The sequence below is a fragment of the Brachypodium distachyon genome, chromosome 2, assembly GCF_000005505.3.
Source record: "Brachypodium distachyon strain Bd21 chromosome 2, Brachypodium_distachyon_v3.0, whole genome shotgun sequence".
NCBI lineage: Eukaryota > Viridiplantae > Streptophyta > Magnoliopsida > Poales > Poaceae > Brachypodium > Brachypodium distachyon.
In genome coordinates this window covers 47,543,678-47,560,640 of record NC_016132.3, presented here as the reverse complement: position 1 = coordinate 47,560,640, position 16,963 = coordinate 47,543,678, and the positions used below count along the sequence as shown (strand labels likewise).

Below are 16,963 nucleotides of genomic sequence, written 5' to 3'. Positions count from 1 at the left end.
GGGCGTCCGGCTGCGAATCTCTTCACGACTTGACGTGCGACTGTGCGACTACCTTTTTCTGAAATCAATCTGCACTGCTGCAAAATAAAATGCACTGCTGCGCTGGCAAGGAACTCGCTACTAGTGAGTAGTGACACTCAAGCAATGACATCACTACATCAATCGTGATTCATGACTTGTTATGCACGGGCGTGGGCTGCGCGCGGATCCTCATGGGACGGACGTATCACCATCAAATGACAAGCGGTTTCATTCGTCAGTGATGACGATACGGCATTTGTTTTCGTTCAAGTCCAGTTCGTACGTTCTCCCGTAGTATTACCGCGCGTCCGGGTTCACTGGCTGCCAGTGGCCACACGACCGGTACGTGTACTGCCCAGGCCAGCGGCCTATATAACAAATCGGTTCCTCATGCATCTCCAGCTCAACCAGTCCTACTCTACACCTCAAAAACAACGCCACTGTCCACCGCTCTTGACTTGAAGAACCATATCGCTGCTAATTAAGATGGACGGTGTCGCAATCCACACGACTCCACGGAAGCTGGTGGTGCTGTACCCGTCACCCGGGATGGGCCACCTGGTCTCCATGATCGAGCTCGGCAAAATCTTCGCCGCCCGGGGCCTCGCAGTCACCATCGTCGTCATCGATCTGCCGCACAGCACCGGCGGCGCAACAGAGGCCTTCCTCGCCGGGGTCTCCGCTGCCAATCCCTCCATCTCCTTCCACCGTCTCCCGAAGGTCAAGCTCCCGCCCGTTGCATCCAAGCACCCCGAGGCGCTAACCTTCGAGGTCGCCCGCGCCTCCAACGCGCACCTGCGCGATCTCCTCGCCGTCGCATCCCCGGCGGTTCTCATCGTGGACTTCTTCTGCAATGTCGCCCGCGACGTCGCCTCGGAGCTCGGCATTCCCACATACTTCTTCTTCACCTCTGGCGCCGCGGTCTTGGCTTTCTTCCTGCACCTCCCGGTCCTGCACGCTCGGAGCACGGCGAGCTTCCGAGACATGGGCGAAGAGCTCGTGCACGTTCCTGGGATCCCCTCGTTCCCGGCGACGCACACCATGCTGCCGATCATGGACCGTGACGACGCGGCGTACACGAGGTTCGTGGGCGTGGTCAGCGACCTGTGCCGCTCGCAGGGAATCATCGTGAACACCTTCGGCTCGCTGGAGCCGCGCGCCATCGACGCCATCGTGGCCGGGCACTGCTCACCGTCGGGTCTTCCGACGCCTCCGGTCTACTGCATCGGGCCGCTGATCAAGTCCGAGGAGGTGGGCGTGAAGCGCGACGACGAGTGCATCTCGTGGCTGGACACGCAGCCCAAGCACAGCGTGGTGTTCCTCTGCTTCGGCAGCCTCGGCCGGTTCAGCGCGAAGCAAATCATGGAGGTAGCGGCCGGGATAGAAGCCAGCGGGCAGCGGTTCCTGTGGGTGGTACGAACCCCGCCGACGCCAAGCCAAGACCCGGCGAAGAAGCTGGAGAAGCTTCCGGAGCCGGACCTCGACGCGCTCCTCCCGGAAGGCTTCCTGGACCGGACCGAGGGCACGGGCCTGGTCGTCAAGTCCTGGGCGCCGCAGCGGGACGTGCTGGCGCACGACGCGGTGGGCGCGTTCGTGACGCACTGCGGATGGAACTCGGCGCTGGAGTCGATCGTGGCCGGCGTGCCGATGCTGGCGTGGCCGCTGTACGCGGAGCAGAGGATGAACAGGGTGTTCCTGGAGGAGGAGCTTGGGCTGGCCGTGGCGGTGGATGGCTACGACAAGGAAGTGGTGAAGGCCGAGGAGGTTGCCGCGAAGGTGAAGTGGATGATGGAGTCTGACGGCGGGAGGGTGCTCCGGGAGCGGACGCTGCAGGCGATGCGGCGGGCGAAGGAGGCGATGCGCGAGGGCGGGGAGTCTGAGGCGACGTTGGCGCGGCTGGTGGATGCGTGGACACTTGCTTGATGTTACTGTTGCTCACCAGTCATCACTCATCAGGCACACACGTGGTGGCGTAGACATGGTTTTTGCTGGGAGTAACTCAGGCGTTGTCCAGTCTCTAATATCTAAAGTAACAATTATTTAATATTTTTGTGAGGGAGAATTAATGAGTTTTGTGTTGGTTTGCGTGAAAAGACGGTCAATGACATAAGAGACAATTTCATCGTTAAGAAGGTGACATATTAGTAAAATGACTAAGATGACATGCTAAAATACTATCATTGGAAGTGGCCTTAGAAGTAACATGATAAGTTACTAACTCCATAGTGGTTACTTCCTCTGTCCGCCTTTTCTAGGCGTGAAACTTGCTAGCCTAGATACCAAGGCACTCTGCTGCTGTTGTGTTGATTGGCTGTGGCTGCACGCCAGCTTAGTTTCTTTGCGCGTGAGTGGGCTGCTGTGGGTCCATTAGAGAAATGCACCTCCTAATATCGGACTGCATGTATTGTGCGCCTACTAAAAGCGGGCGGAGGGAGTAGTAACTTATACGTGGTGTCATATATTGTGTCATTTGTTAGGTTATACATCCATCTTGTTTTAATTTGTGTGATATTATGGTAACATAGTTAGTTATCATTACACTCTTTTTTTCATTTATTACCATGCCACATCACAAAATTGTCTAGTTGGCACTTATACTATGAGTAGCCTTAGAGATCCGCGCAAAGATGTCTCTTAATTGCGGGTGTTCAGCGCAAAATATTGCAGCACATCATGACCCTGTTTCCATGGGCTCTTTCAAAATAAGTAACACATTGCTTGTTAATTCAGTTTCTTCTAGAGATTCTTCTATTTTCTCCGTCCAACAAAAAATATCTTAATTTTGACTAAATTTGAATGCTTCTATACACCAAGTCATGTCTAGATGCATCCAAATTTTAACATTGGATGGACGGAGTACTAATTTACAGTATCGAGGGGGTGTTCACTGGACAACGACCCATCAATCATCATCCAGGCCCTCGGTGCACTCCTCCCGGCGAAATATACGTGCCTACACGAGTCTTAATTAGCACGCTATAGGGCCGCTATCACGGCATGGGAGCCTGGAGGAGCCCGCTAAGCCGCGATCCAGCCCCGCAAAAGCAGCCCACTTAAAACCCCTGAGCCAACCGCATCATGTGAGCGGGTTCAAGCGGCCCATCTGTGCTGTCCAGCGGGCGTCCCGCAAGTCCCGCAAACCCCGACGGCGCCCTCTAGGTGGCGAGCTCACCTTCCCGATGTTACGGTCGACGGCGGGGCCACCATCTCTGTGGCTTTCCTCTTCTGCCATGTCCGTCCCCCAATCATATCTCCTCACGTTTGCCGGAGCCTCTGTTCCTTCTGTCCCTCCACCGTCTCCGTCAAGCGCCGGAGTCGCCGTCCCTCCACCATCTCCATCAGGCGCTGGAGCGCCGTCTCTCCACCGCGTCCGTCACATGGTGCTCCCACCACATGGTCCACATCAACACTCTGGAGCAGCCGTTCCATCCTCCAAGAACAGAGAGCTTTGTCAGAATGCTCACAAAGTTACTCCCGTCTGTTATGATGATACATAACAAATCGTCTTGTGTGATGATATTCAGGAATGCACCATGTTGATAATCTATTTTTTTTTTCAGATTAGCTGTCCTATCGAACATCTTAGTGGGTTCAGAATCTCCTGTATTCCAACAAAAACAAGCAATATTATATTGGTTTGTATACATGACAGCCAAATCATGCAAAGCTGAAAGTACTACTTAAACAGATAACACGAGTTATCTGTCAGAGTAACCTCCAATTGACCAGTGATAAACTTAGGGGTGATCCATTTCCAAACACAACCTGCAATTGTAGAAGCGCACAACTGAACATACATATAAGATAATACATCGAGTGAGATTATAGATTATCAGTTAAACAAACTGAGCAAGAATACTCGGAGAGACTTCGAAATTTTACCTGCCTAGGCATCTGGTATGACTTAATTTTAGTTTCAGCCTCTAAAGATTTTCAGGTGGTTCTGTGTTGTTCCAAGTATTTGAGTTGCAAAATTCAGTGAAAATTAGTGTTTCTGTTTGTTGCTGACAAGCAACACCTCTGATCCTCTCACTGGTCAGGATCTCCGTATGGTCGTTTGGAGTCCACAACCATGGATCCGCGAGGCGCTGGTTTGATGAGCTCCGAGCCTCCAATCAGGATCTCCATATGGTCGTTCGGAGCCTCTGATCCTCCAGTGCCTACCTTGACATTGCTGGTGCAATGGTAAGTCTTGATTCTTGTCATCTCCTTACTCCCTACCTAAGCACTTGCTCATTTAACCGCAATAATATCAGTTGCTAAACAGAAAATACCTAGAACATCTGAAAAAGATAGCTGAGAATCTTTGTATTACACAGATGTTAAAATTTTGCAAGCTGATCTTCACATTTATGTTGGTATTAGGTACAGGCATACAACAGAAATTACACTCATTTACACATCGATATGGGAAAAGGCACTTCAAAATTAAAAACAGAAACAGAAGCATTCCTTCTAAATGCATACAATTTTACACTACATAGATACATTAAACACTAGCTTAATTCTCAAATTCCTCTTCAAGTCCTAAAGAATAACTGTACCATAATTAAACAGCAACAAAATGGGATCAAGTAAGATGTAGTGATGTACTACATGAATAGAGGTAAGTACCAAAACTTATCCTATGTATCATGCTGCTGCTGCACGAAGTTCTACTAGTGAAGCGTACATCCCATCTTTGATGTTCATCAGCGTCTCATGTCTTCCTTTCTCTACTATTGCACCATCCTTGAGAACTGCAATGATATCAGCACTTTTGATCGTCGAGAGGCGGTGCGCCACAACAACCGTGGTCCTGCCAATCATCACATGGTCTAAAGCATCCTGCACAATGCGCTCAGACTCGGCATCCAAGGCACTAGTAGCTTCATCAAGTAGTAGTATCTTGGGATCTTTCAGCATGGCCCTTGCAATAGCTACCCGCTGCTTCTGGCCACCGGATAGCTGTATCCCTCTCTCCCCAACAGTGGTATCATATCCTTGGGGAAGGCTTGATATGAACTCATGTGCATTGGATGCCTTCGCAGCCGCAATGAGCTCCTCCTCCGTGACCTCCCCATCCTTACCGTAGGCTATGTTGGCACGGATTGTGTTGTCGAAGAGTACAGGCTCTTGGCTCACCAGTCCTGTTTGGCCCCTCAACCAATTGATGTTTAAGCTCTTGATTTCCACTCCATCTAATGAGATGGTACCTGAATCAGGGTTGTAGAATCGCTCCAACAATGCAATTACTGTTGACTTGCCGCTACCACTCTCTCCAACAAGTGCAACAGTCTATATAAGCCCATAACAAAAGTTAGCTCATAGGTACATCACCGCAGAAGATATAGCAATGCGACGAGGACAGGAAAAGTAGGCTAACCTTGCCAGAAGGAATGTGCAAGGTAAAGTCACTGAAGATTTGAATATCTGGGCGAGTTGGGTACTTGAAGCTGACATGTCGGAAATCGATGTTTCCCTTGACCTCATCTAATGTCAATCCCTCACTGCTGCTTGAGTCAATTTCAGAATTTCGGTCCAGCAGAGCAAATATAGAGATAGCTGAATCTGTTGCTTTTGCTGAATCGGTAGCCATTGCACTTGTTTGAGATACTCCAGTAGTTGCTATAACAAGTGCAAGGAAAACCTGCAAAGTATAACCTACTGCATGAAATCACCTTGCGATAGTGATTGTGGTTAAGGATGGAGGTATTAAGATTGAAAAGATTTTCTTAGGGAGAAGAGAAACCCTGAATTAGAAAAAATTACTACTGAAATAGTGCATTTACATACCTGGAAAACGTCACCAAAATTTGATTTGCCTTGGCGCACGAATTGCGCTCCAATGTAGAAACAAAGGGCGTACGTCAGGTACAACATTAAGAATGAGAAACCAAACCCAATGCCTCCAATTAATCCTGTTCTGACTCCTTGATTCATCGACGTTTCACATTTATGATCATATATGTTTGTAATTCTTTTCTCAGAACAAAAAGAAGCTACAGTCCTGATACTACTAATTGCGTCTGTGGCCACTTGACTTGCATCTTCATGCATCATCTGTAGAACCAAAAATCCATTATCAGTAACTCAACACGTTTTGAGAAAGTGGAAAAATGTTATATAGAGTAAATGCAGTCTTCCACCTCCCTTTCTCACCTTGCTAAAGATCTGTACAAAAACTGAAACACAACGAAGCTTCTCACTAAACAAACTAACTTTGCCTCCTTAAAAAGCTCTGGCAAAAAATGGAGCATGGCATGGGACACAAAGAAGCATGACTAGATGTGTGGCTGTGGATCTGAGGAGACTGTATAAAGTTTCAGCCCAAGCATGAACAAGGAGGCGTGACACTGGCCGTGGCAGAACTCAAATTGAGCACGATGGCATAGGGGAGATGTGAAGGCTGGGCTGACGACATTTTTTTTGAATTAAATGGTTATATATATTTTTATACGTACCAAAGCATGGATGCCTAGCTAGAGTAGCAAACTCGACATGTTCTATTACTCCTCCCGCCTTCCGGTTCGCTAAAAGGTTCGATTTTGCACATGCGGCAGATAAAAAACTTTTGGAACTTTGACTGTCGATATCTTCGGAATTATTTTTTATCAAACTATATGTGTAAATTGTCTCAAAAGGTGATCTCGGAGTATATAACTTAGTTAGGTTTTTAAAATATTATGATGCAAACAACAGCTTTTATGGAACGACAGGGTGTGCAATTTATTTTTGGCGGTTTGCTACATGTCATATCACTAGAAGAACATCTTAATGTGTATCTTTGATGGATTACCTTAGCATCTTGACTGAAACCCTCCAAGAACTTCATTTGGGCATATCCTTGAAGACCCACTAATGGAATCACACACAGTATGATAAAAGAGAGCTTCCAGTCAGCAACCATAGCAATGATAAATCCTGCGATCAGTGTCGAAATGATCTGAACTGTTAAGCCCAAGTTATCTCCCACTAAACGCCGGACATTCAAAGCATCAACCGACAGTCTTGCACCAAGTGCTCCGCTGAATTATATAATTTGGCAATTAGTTAGTGCCTGAAAGGTAAGTTCACAGAACCAAGAGAAAAAAGGTAGCTAACCTGGAGTTTTTAGGATCATCAAACCAAGCAACTTCTTGGTGTACAATGCTTCGAAAGGACAACGCGCGGATGCGCTCTATAAGCTTCCCTCCGGCTATTCCAAACAAGAACATTTCTACTGGTATTGAGATTATCGAAACGACGCCAAGCACAACACACATCAGACCCCAAAAACTAGAATCCTTTTTGAGCTTCTCTGGTGGCTCATAGAAAGTTTTAATGGCACTGGAAATCATCACACCAAACAATGGGAAAAGCACTCCATGAACTCCTGCGGCTATAGATCCTAACAGAAGAATAGGTACCTCTGGCTTGTTAAGAAGTGCTAGCCGTCCCAGGGGAGCTTTCTTTGGGACCTCACAATCACCATCCTGCTTGTTCTCATTATTCCCGTTTGAATCATTGGTTTCAGTCAATTCAACTGTGCCAGGCAGCCCAAAGGGGAGGGTGAAAGAATGTCTACTACTATTTTGAGAAGAATTTCTACTAATCGACCGCTTCAATGACAAGCTTGTACTTTTAGACATTGGATCAGACATCCGACTGTCTACTTTCTGCTCTTCTTCTTCACGACTTTCCTGAAGCCGAATAAGTTGAGAGTAAGCACCATCTGGGTCTAGTACTAATTCATCGTGGCAACCTGTAAATAAATATTAATGTAAGAAATTGATCAATTTTTAGTGAAAATGTGCTAAACAGGTGATTGATAAATCGTGGGTGTTGGGAGTGGATTCCTGACCTTGCTCAACTATCTTTCCTTGTTGAACAACTGATATGCAATCAGCATTCCTCACAGTAGTTAAACGATGTGCAACCACGAGGGTAGTTCTGTCTACCATGATTCTGTTCAGTGCCTCCTGAACTATCCTCTCTGACCCCACATCCAATGCGCTAGTAGCCTCATCTAACAATAGTATTTTTGGGTTCTTAATGATTGCTCTTGTAATTGCAATCCTTTGCTTTTGTCCCCCTGAAAGCTGGGCACCGCGCTGGCCAACCATTGTATCGTAACCCTGGTATGTGATAGAAGTTAGTATTAGCACTCAGTTCAAATGGAACAGCTCAGATTTCCATGAGTCAACTTATTAAATTTAGCACTCACATTGGGCAACTTCTCAATGAAATTTGCTGCGTTGGCAAGCTCGGCAGCTCTCTTGATCTCTTCTATTGTTGCATTTTCTTTGCCATATGTTATATTATCTTTAATTGAGGTCATAAAGAGCAAGGGCTCTTGGCTAACAAGACCAATTTTCCCTCTTATTGAGTCAAGCCGTAAACTTCTGATATTCATCCCATCAATCAAAACCTCACCAGCCTGTGGATCGTAAAATCTCTCTACAAGACTAATCACAGTTGACTTGCCACTGCCACTCTCTCCAACTATAGCCATTGTAGTGCCACTAGCCACATGTAATGAGAATCCATCAAATACCAGTTGCTCAGGCCTTGCTGGGTAGCTGAAATACACATCCTTTAGCTTAACCTCACCCCTGATGTCTTCTAACTGCTTACCTGTTCTGTCATCAGGATCTATGTCTGGTTTCCTCTTGATTGTTGTGAACAACCTATATGCGGCAGATTGTCCTCTTGCAAAGGCTGGAAGACATGGGGTTGCATTACCTAAAGACCTGCCACACACATTTGGAAATTATCACAACCAAATATGCACCAGGAAGCATCACTATGCTATGAATTCTGCTTTAAGGTAAATAACTCACATTGCCCCAGTCATGATAGCCATCAATACAGTGATGACCTGACCTCCTGAGTATCCTCTGCTAAATATCAATTTCCCACCGTACCATACGGCTAAACCATAGCTAGAGAAAAATATGAAGAAAACAGAACCCAAGCCAAAGCCATTGGTAAGTCCTTCCTCCACAGTAGTCTTGTATGCTTTGTGTATGAGTTTATTGTATGTAGCGATGGCTTGCTTCTCGCCATTGAAAGAGACAACCTTTTTACAGACATATTCACAAGATAACTAGTCAGTACTCATGAAGCATGTTTTTGTTTTCCAAGGAATGTTTATACTAGCAATTGTTTAAATTGCTTTCTGAACCGAACTTACTGTTTTTATTGCTCCAATTGTCTGTTCTACAACATTGCCTGCATCACCGTATGATGTTTGTCCTCGGCTAGAGATTTTGGATAGCACTTTTGACACTGCTCCTCCAGCAATTACAACAGGGGGTATGCATGCCAACATGACAAGAGATAGAAGCCATCCTTTGACAAAAGCTACTGCAAATCCCCCGAGGAATGAAGCCACAAGTTGTAGAAACTTGCCAACCTGAAGATAATTTCACAGTTTCATATGAGCTGGAAGATAATGACCACAATTTTTCTCATCCGCTCTTCACTTAACTTCTAAGAAGTACTTACCTTCTCACCGATAGCATCCTGAACTAACACCGTATCACCCGACATTCTTGAAACTATTTTTCCTGTTGTCATTTCTGTGTCAAAGAATGATATATCCTGTCTCAGGACAGATTTGAGATACAGAGACCGAATGCGCGTCGCCTGCCTTTCGCCGGTAATCGTCCAACATGACACCTCTGCATAGGCCAGAAGTTGAATTGATAGTTACTCTGCCAGCTTCCACTGAGCACTCTATGTGTTGAACATGTGGAATTCCTTTTCAGTTTCTCCTGAGTTGCGTTCTGTTCAATAATTCTGTCCCTGCATTTACTACTGAATTTTCATACTCCCTCCGATCCATATTACTTGTCGAAATATTACATGTATCTAGACGCCTTTTAAACATAGATACATTCATATTTAGGCAAATTTGAGACAAATAATATGGATCGGAGGGAGTATTATTCTTCATCTATCACCTTCCTGTTGAAATATGGAGTACAACAAGTGGACACGATTTCTCTTACATTCAACGGTTTTGCTATACTCTTTGGGGTTTGAACAAGAATAATACTCCCTCCGATCCATATTACTTGTCAAAATATTACATGTATCTAAATGCTTTTTAAATATAGATACATCCATATTTGGGCAAATTTGAGACAAGTAATATTAGTCGGAGTGAGTAGTACTTCCTCCGACCGGTATTACTTGTCTCAAAATTGCCCAAATACGGGAGTATCTATGTGTAAAAAGCGTATAGATACATGTAATATTTCGACAAGTAATTCTGACCGGAGGGAGTAACACAACTTGGACTTTCCACCATAATGAGAACTTGTCCTTTTGTCAAACATATCTTTATCTATATTTCCCTAAGATATCAATCATGTTGAATATCTTTTATCTTTATCTGAACTATGGACCGATGCGGTTTCTTCAATGAAATCGGGAGCGTGGCTCCTTTCTCTAAAAAAAAAAGCAATCATGTTGAATAACTTGCAGCAATGATGTTCTATAGGTGATGCAAATGCGTATTTTGACACGAGGCAAAAGCGATAATGCGAATGCGGAGTGCAGAAGGGAAAACACAGAACATATGAAGAAGTTGACAGAATCTGCTGATGCTTACGAAGAAAGGAGACTACTGCTGTTCCGGCACCCAAGTAGACAAAGCTCAGAACTGACTGCAAAAGTGAAATGACAGCAAGGTGAAAATTTTATTACGGTCTTTACTGTTTTACAACAATGCCACATGTGCAGTGAAAGTAAATCTAAACTATGTTACGCAAAGAGGCGATTATTGAGCATGGTTAAAGTCTCTCAGGTTGCTAGAACGATCCGATGTGTTAATCTTGAATGCATGTAAACTCAATATTACAGTTAATTTAGAGTTGTGAATTTGAATCTAACTTAGAACAAAGTTAACAAATCTTACGCTGTGTAAGTATTTAGGAAAAGGACGGGGCAGTAGAAAACTGGACCGTCCAAGCGCGATATACAGGACGCTCGGACAGAGTAGCTACCTAACTCGAACGAAGTTCTCGAGAGAAATGGTAAAGAAGCGTGGAAGCCAGTGGAACTGAAGAAAAGCCAATCGTGTTGGCGTGAAAGGCAGGCAGAGACCTTGTTGACGCGGTTGAGGACGTCGTTGGCGGTGGTGGCGCCGCCGAAGGCGTCGACGAGATCGCCGAAGATGATGATCATGACCGGCTGCGACACGCCGTTTGCCAGCGCGCCCAGGGTGCCCATCAGCATCAGCAGCAGGTCCGTGCCGTCGGCGTACCGGAACAGCCCCGTGAACGGCACCTTCTTCCCGTGCTCCGCCTCCTCCTCGCCATCCCTCCCTTTCGCCGCTGCCTCCATTGCTCTCTAGCTAGCTCGCGGCTGGCTTAATTTTCGTGTGCGCAGAACGCACGGCTAGTAATCTGCCAAGGTCCTCTAAAAGGATCCAGTAAGGACTAAGGAGTAAGTGCACTAATGTGGAGTTGGCTGCTTGCGGAGCCACGAGCCCACAACCGCGCAAGCGGGATGATTACTGCCTTGAAATATCTTGGAAAAATGGAAGAAGAAATTACAAGTTCGTAGACTATCCTGCGGTTGGCGTGCATTTCATGATGCCTGACGGTGACGTTATTTGACTTGTAGTTTGACTTGTAGTTCTACTCAGAGCTAGCAGATCCTGCAGACGTACAGCCATAGTGATAGCGATGGAACACGTATTCTGGGTGACAAATCAAAAACTTAAAACAGTAACTCGATCAAAGATCTCGAAGCCTAAAAGTGGGGAGAAAATAAATACAAACTAGAAAATATTACTTCTTCGGTCCAACAAAAGATGTCTCAAATTTGTCAAAATTTGGATGTATCTAGATATGACTCAGTGTACAGATGCATTCAAATTTAATCAAAAATTGAGACATCCTTCGCAGCAGAGGAAGTAGAAAATTCAACGATCACTGATATATTTGTTCAAGAGGTTCACCCATGATCTATTCTAGAACTCTGACTACGGACGTTTCTCCACATGTATTAAATCAACATGATACATAGTCAAAGAACCTTTTTCTTTTGCGTAGAATAGTCACAAAGAACCTTCACACTGCCGTCACGGCCGGTCTAACCATGAGGCCTCGAGCTTAGTCTCAACAATTCATCTACTACCTCCGTCCAACAAAATATGTTTTAATTTTGACTAAATTTGAATGCATTTATACACTAAGTCATGTCTAGATTCATCCAAATTTTGACAAACTTGAGACATCTTTTGTTGGACGGAGTGAGTAATTTTTTTGGGTCAATTGTGCTAATTTATCTAGCCAAAATATTGGTCATGGTTTTACTTACTCGAAATTTAACCAACTTCGACACAAAAATAGCAACAAAATCAAAATATATTTGGGGCAAAGTAGTACTCCCTCCGTTCCAAATTAACTGACGTGCAGAACGGAGGGAGTACTAGCATACCAAATATCACGTGTTGACAAAAAAATGGTGAAACACATTTTTGGTAACTATCCAAACTTATCCTGAATAGACACTATTTTTTGTCTTGAGAATATGATCTTGCTTTATTTAATGAATTGAGCATATTCGATGAAAAAACTTTCACGACAACAAGGATTCTGGATAAATCGCGAAGTTACAACTTTGAAGTCAATTTCTCTAACTACGTTATTCACATCTTGGTATTTCTCTAATCCTCGGTAATGAAATTTTACAAGATCAAATCTTCATAAACTGGACTAATCTCGTAAGTTTTACAGGATGGCGAGGAAGAGAACCAAAATCAGAAATTGTTAGCCACGTGATTTACAAGCTTTACAAAGTAAACCATAATAGTCACCTGGGATAAGAATGGAGCCAAGATACTTTTAATCGGTGATGCGATCCCTATCTTGACCACTATGGGATGATGTCGCTAAAAAGATATAAAACATTAATGTAAGGTGCCAAAAACTACAGACTACTCCCTCCGTTCCTGTCGCAGCACGGGGCTTTGACACCGGAGATGCGTGAGCACCCCCTTTTAGGTTCGGCAGTGGGCTACGGGGATCGCTCCGGTGATCGCCGGCGGGACCAATGCGAAGCGTATGAACACGATGAACACGAGAACACTTTTTACCCAGGTTAGGGCCACCCTGAGGTGTAAAACCCTACGTCCTGCTTCTGAGTTTGTTATTAGCCAAAGAACTGGGGTTTACAGGTTGCCGGGGGGAGTCCGCGGGTGCTCTCTCTTTTTGGCTAAGTACCGCTTGCTACTTTGAACTATTGCTAGTAGTGAACTGTGAACTGGTCCAACCCTTTGACCGTTGTCGGAGTCCTCCTTTTATACCGAAGGGGATACCACAGGTGCCACGCCGCATGGGTGACAAATGGCAAATAAAGAGTTAGGGCAGCTCGGCCTCGCTGCGTTGGCTTGCATGCAGGTTGGGTAGCCCTGCAACTAGGGCCCTAGGTGCCTAAAATTTACACCAGACCAGTCACTGTAGGCTGACTGGACGGGAAATCCCCTTTCTGTCGAGGCATTTAATGCTGCTGTGTGCTTCACTCCTTATCCTGACGAACCCTGCACACAGGGAGCTCGCCGAGCGGCCACGTGGTGCCACTGTCCTGCCCGCTCGGTCCCGCTCCTGTAACGGACACCTGCGCCCGGGAACGCCCTTCCCGACAAGTAACCTTCCCGGGCGGTGCCCATGCGGGAATTCCCTTGCTGCCCTCCAAGGCAACCCCCGCAGCCCGGCTAGCCCTGCCAGGCTGGTGACTTGCTGGGCAGCTTGGGGGGCGCTGCCCGGGGTGCGATCCTCCCGGGGAGCAAGCGAGGTGGCCCACGCGTCATGCAGCGGTGGTATCCCGGGTGCCACTGGTGCAACAGTAGCCCCCGGGCGTGGGCCGGCAACGCCTGTTCCCGGGTGGACTCTTCCCTGGTCGGTTGCCGGGCTACGCCCTTAACCGACGCGTGGGTTCCGAGCCGTCTCGGGCCCCCATCTATCCGCCATTCCAAGGACCCCGCCGTTACGGATGGAGTAGTGGGTGCCAGATTTCCGCCGTAACCTCCCCCTTAAACACGGGTGGTTAAGGCCACTCTCCGCACTATCCTCTTGAAGCGTAGTTATCCTAACGCACCCGTAGGATGCGGATGCGGCCGTTACTGAGCGACGGGGTGCTATAAGGCCCCACTGCTGTGCTGAGGGGCAAACACTTAGCCCCTCACCCTTTCTTCTCCATCCTCTCGCTCCTTTGCGCCCCCGAATCTCGCTAGCTTCCGCCTACGCTCCCCATGGCGTGCCCCGCTCCCAAGAAAGGGAAGGCCCCAAAGAAGCCCGCGGACGGCAAGAATGAGACGGGCGCCAAGGCCACCGCGGAGAAGGATCAGAAGAGGCGGTAGCTTAGGGCCAAGCATGCCTTCTTTCGGCCCGGCTACAACGGCGAGGCGCTGGACAAGGTCCGGCACACCGTCGCTTTGAGATTCAACGAGTACGGGGAGACTCTCATCTTCCCCGCAGGCACCAACCACCAGGAAAATGACTTCCGGGTGTTCGCACGCTTCATCCTCGCGGGGTTAGTGCCGCCGTATTCCCTTTTCCTCCATGCACTCATGGAGTCGTACCAGCTCCGGGCGGTGCAACTCCACCCCACCTCCCTCTTCCTCCTCGCCGTCTTCCAGTTTCTCTGCGAGGCGTTTATCGGAGTAATGCCGTCAGTGGCGTTCTTCCGACACTACTTCTACCCCCGCATCGAGCAAGCGGGGGCGATGTCATTGGGGGTGGTGTTCCGCGCCCGCGACCGGATGAAGTCAGAGTTCATCGTCCGGTCGGAGAAGAAGATAGAGAAGGAGTGGCGGGCGGACTGGTGCTGGGTCCGCGTGGAGGAACCCGAAGAGTTCATCTTCACGCCCACCGAGCTGCCGGTGCCCAACGACACCTAGCGGAACCGCTACCACCGCGACGCCGAGCTCCTCGCAAGCGTCGCGAAGATCAAGGCTCTGCGGCTAGCAGGGCTCACCGATCTCGACGTCGCGCGCACCTACATCAACCGGTGCATCGTGCCGCTACAGCTTTGCTCCTGCCCCGCGTGGATGTACACGGGGTCCGGGGACAAGACACGCCTCCAGCACGGGGGCGTGGACCCGGAGGCCATCCAGGCATGGGTGAAGGGGATCACCGGCGAGGATGTCCCCGTCACGGAGCTGCCGTCGGGGGTTTTCTCCCTCCACGCCGACGTTCCGGGGCTGCACGATATCATCGCCGCCTACCCGCCCTGCAACGAGGGGGGTCTAATGGTCGACTCCCCTGCTCAGACCCCGCGTCCCCCTCCGCTTGCACCCCGCGAGAAGCGGGTGCTCGAGGAGAGCGGGGGAGAGTCGGAGGTCAGCTGGCCCGACGTCCCATCCTCTGACGAAGAGGCGGGCCAGGTCGCCGGGACCTAGGTGGTCATCCCCGTGGCGGACGAGGAGGAGGAGGAAGATGATGACGCACCCCTGATCTTACGAAGGTCAAGGGCGCCTGCGGCAGCAGCCACCTCCGCAGTGGCCGCTAGCGCCACGGCGGCCTTCGTGACGCCCAGGGCTGCGGCAACCCCCCGGGCGCCCACGGCCCCGCCCAAGCGGGGGCTCTTCCGGGGCTTCCAGTTCCAGCTCCACCCACCGAAGGACGGGACGCCGTCAAGGGCCGGCAAGAGGGGGAGGGCCGACTCGCCGCCCGTCGCGCCGAGCAAGAAGCCGGGCACCCAGGCCGGCAGCAGCGCCGACCCGGCCGGCACGTGGTCCGGTGGTGCCGCCACTGCGCGTGCCGCCGACCCGACCCCGGTGGAGGTGGCGCCGGCGAAAGGTACTGCCCTCTCCCCCTGTTCTCTCGTTTTCACTTCTTCCACTGCCTGACCTGCAGCCGCGCTGCTTCCTTCATCCGCAGGTGACGCCCAGCCGGCGGCAGGCGCCCTGGCAACAGAGGCCGGGACGAAGGAGGAGGAAGCCCCTCCCGCAAGCCCGGCAGCCCCGCAAGGTACTCGTCCGGAGCCCCTTGCGTTCGCCTCCGGGTGGCTTAACTTACCTTCGGATTCTAATTCTTCCCTTTGTTGCAGACCCAGCTGCGCTCACGCCGGGAGCCGGCGCTGTGGTGGTCGACCTCGGCTCCGACGCCGAGGACATGGAGAGGAAGGTGGAGCCAGAGGCGGCTCCCGCGCCAAGCTCCACCACGCCGGACACAACGGAGGCGGCGACAACCACCACAGGCGGGGCGAAGCTCGACGGCGCACCCGCGGCCACGGAGGCCGCCGGCGCGGACCCCGCAGCCATCCAGCGGGAGATGGCCCTCGCCGGGGGCGCGGCCGCGCCATCAGTCCCGCAACCCATAGGCGCGGGCGCGGGGGAGGCTGCAGTGGAGGAGCAGCAGGGAGTTCCGCCGCAAGTGGGCAACGCTCCGCCCGGCCAGGCAGTGGCGGCGGGAGCTTCGTCGTCGTCGACCGCCACCTTCGGCCCGGTCCTCGGCACCCTCACCGAGGTGACTTGGGAACCCATTACCTAGGACCCAAGCATCTACGACCGGGGGCACCAGTTCCTTGACGCCCTCAAGGAGCAGCAATTGGCGTTCGTCAACTCTTTCAACCAGGTGAAGGAGCGCCACGAGCTCGCCAAGGGCCATCTCGGCGAGGTCGAGAGGAGATGCGCCTAGCCTGGCAAGCCCGGGATGCAGGCGCTGCGCCGGTCGTCCCCGAGGCGGAGCTCCACTGACAACTGGAGGCCCAGCACGCTGAGCACCAGCAAGCCTTGGACTCGCTGGTTGCGGCGCAAGAGAAGGCCAGGAAGGAGCAAGAGGAGGTGCTCGCTGCGGCCCAGGCCCGTCTCCACGAGAAGAGCGATCTAGTCTGTAGCTACCTCTCCCAGATCTAGGGGCTGCGCACCAAGCTGGAGGAGCATACCAAGGCTGCAGCAGACGCGGCGACAGCGGCAGCGCGGCAAGAGAAAGAGCTCAACTCCACCAAGGAGAAGAGCGCCCGA

The 16,963-nt window shown here is 49.8% G+C and overlaps 2 protein-coding genes and 1 long non-coding RNA gene across 3 annotated transcripts; 1 reads left to right on the top strand and 2 right to left on the bottom strand.

Moving 5' to 3' along the window:
- Nucleotides 1–403: 403 nt before the first annotated feature.
- On the top strand, nt 404–2,150 carry LOC100830514 (UDP-glycosyltransferase 88B1). The gene has a single exon (XM_003569574.4). The coding sequence runs from the start codon at nt 508–510 to the stop codon at nt 1,942–1,944; it is 1,437 nt and encodes a 478-aa protein (XP_003569622.1). The 5' UTR covers nt 404–507; the 3' UTR covers nt 1,945–2,150.
- Nucleotides 2,151–2,772: 622 nt separating this feature from the next.
- Nucleotides 2,773–4,044, bottom strand: LOC112270926. Its single transcript, XR_002963568.1, has 2 exons — nt 3,904–4,044; nt 2,773–3,786 (listed from the first exon to the last, which is right to left on the bottom strand). It is a non-coding gene; the product is annotated as an uncharacterized LOC112270926 (long non-coding RNA).
- Nucleotides 4,045–4,343: 299 nt separating this feature from the next.
- LOC100842952 (ABC transporter B family member 4) lies at nt 4,344–11,334 on the bottom strand. Its single transcript, XM_003566979.4, has 12 exons — nt 11,095–11,334; nt 10,601–10,655; nt 9,490–9,665; nt 9,176–9,397; nt 8,823–9,061; nt 8,207–8,732; nt 7,844–8,117; nt 7,105–7,744; nt 6,800–7,028; nt 5,797–6,063; nt 5,387–5,650; nt 4,344–5,298 (listed from the first exon to the last, which is right to left on the bottom strand). Exons 1-12 carry the CDS (start codon nt 11,332–11,334, stop codon nt 4,654–4,656), a joined length of 3,777 nt encoding a protein of 1,258 aa, XP_003567027.1. The 3' UTR covers nt 4,344–4,653.
- Nucleotides 11,335–16,963: the final 5,629 nt, after the last annotated feature.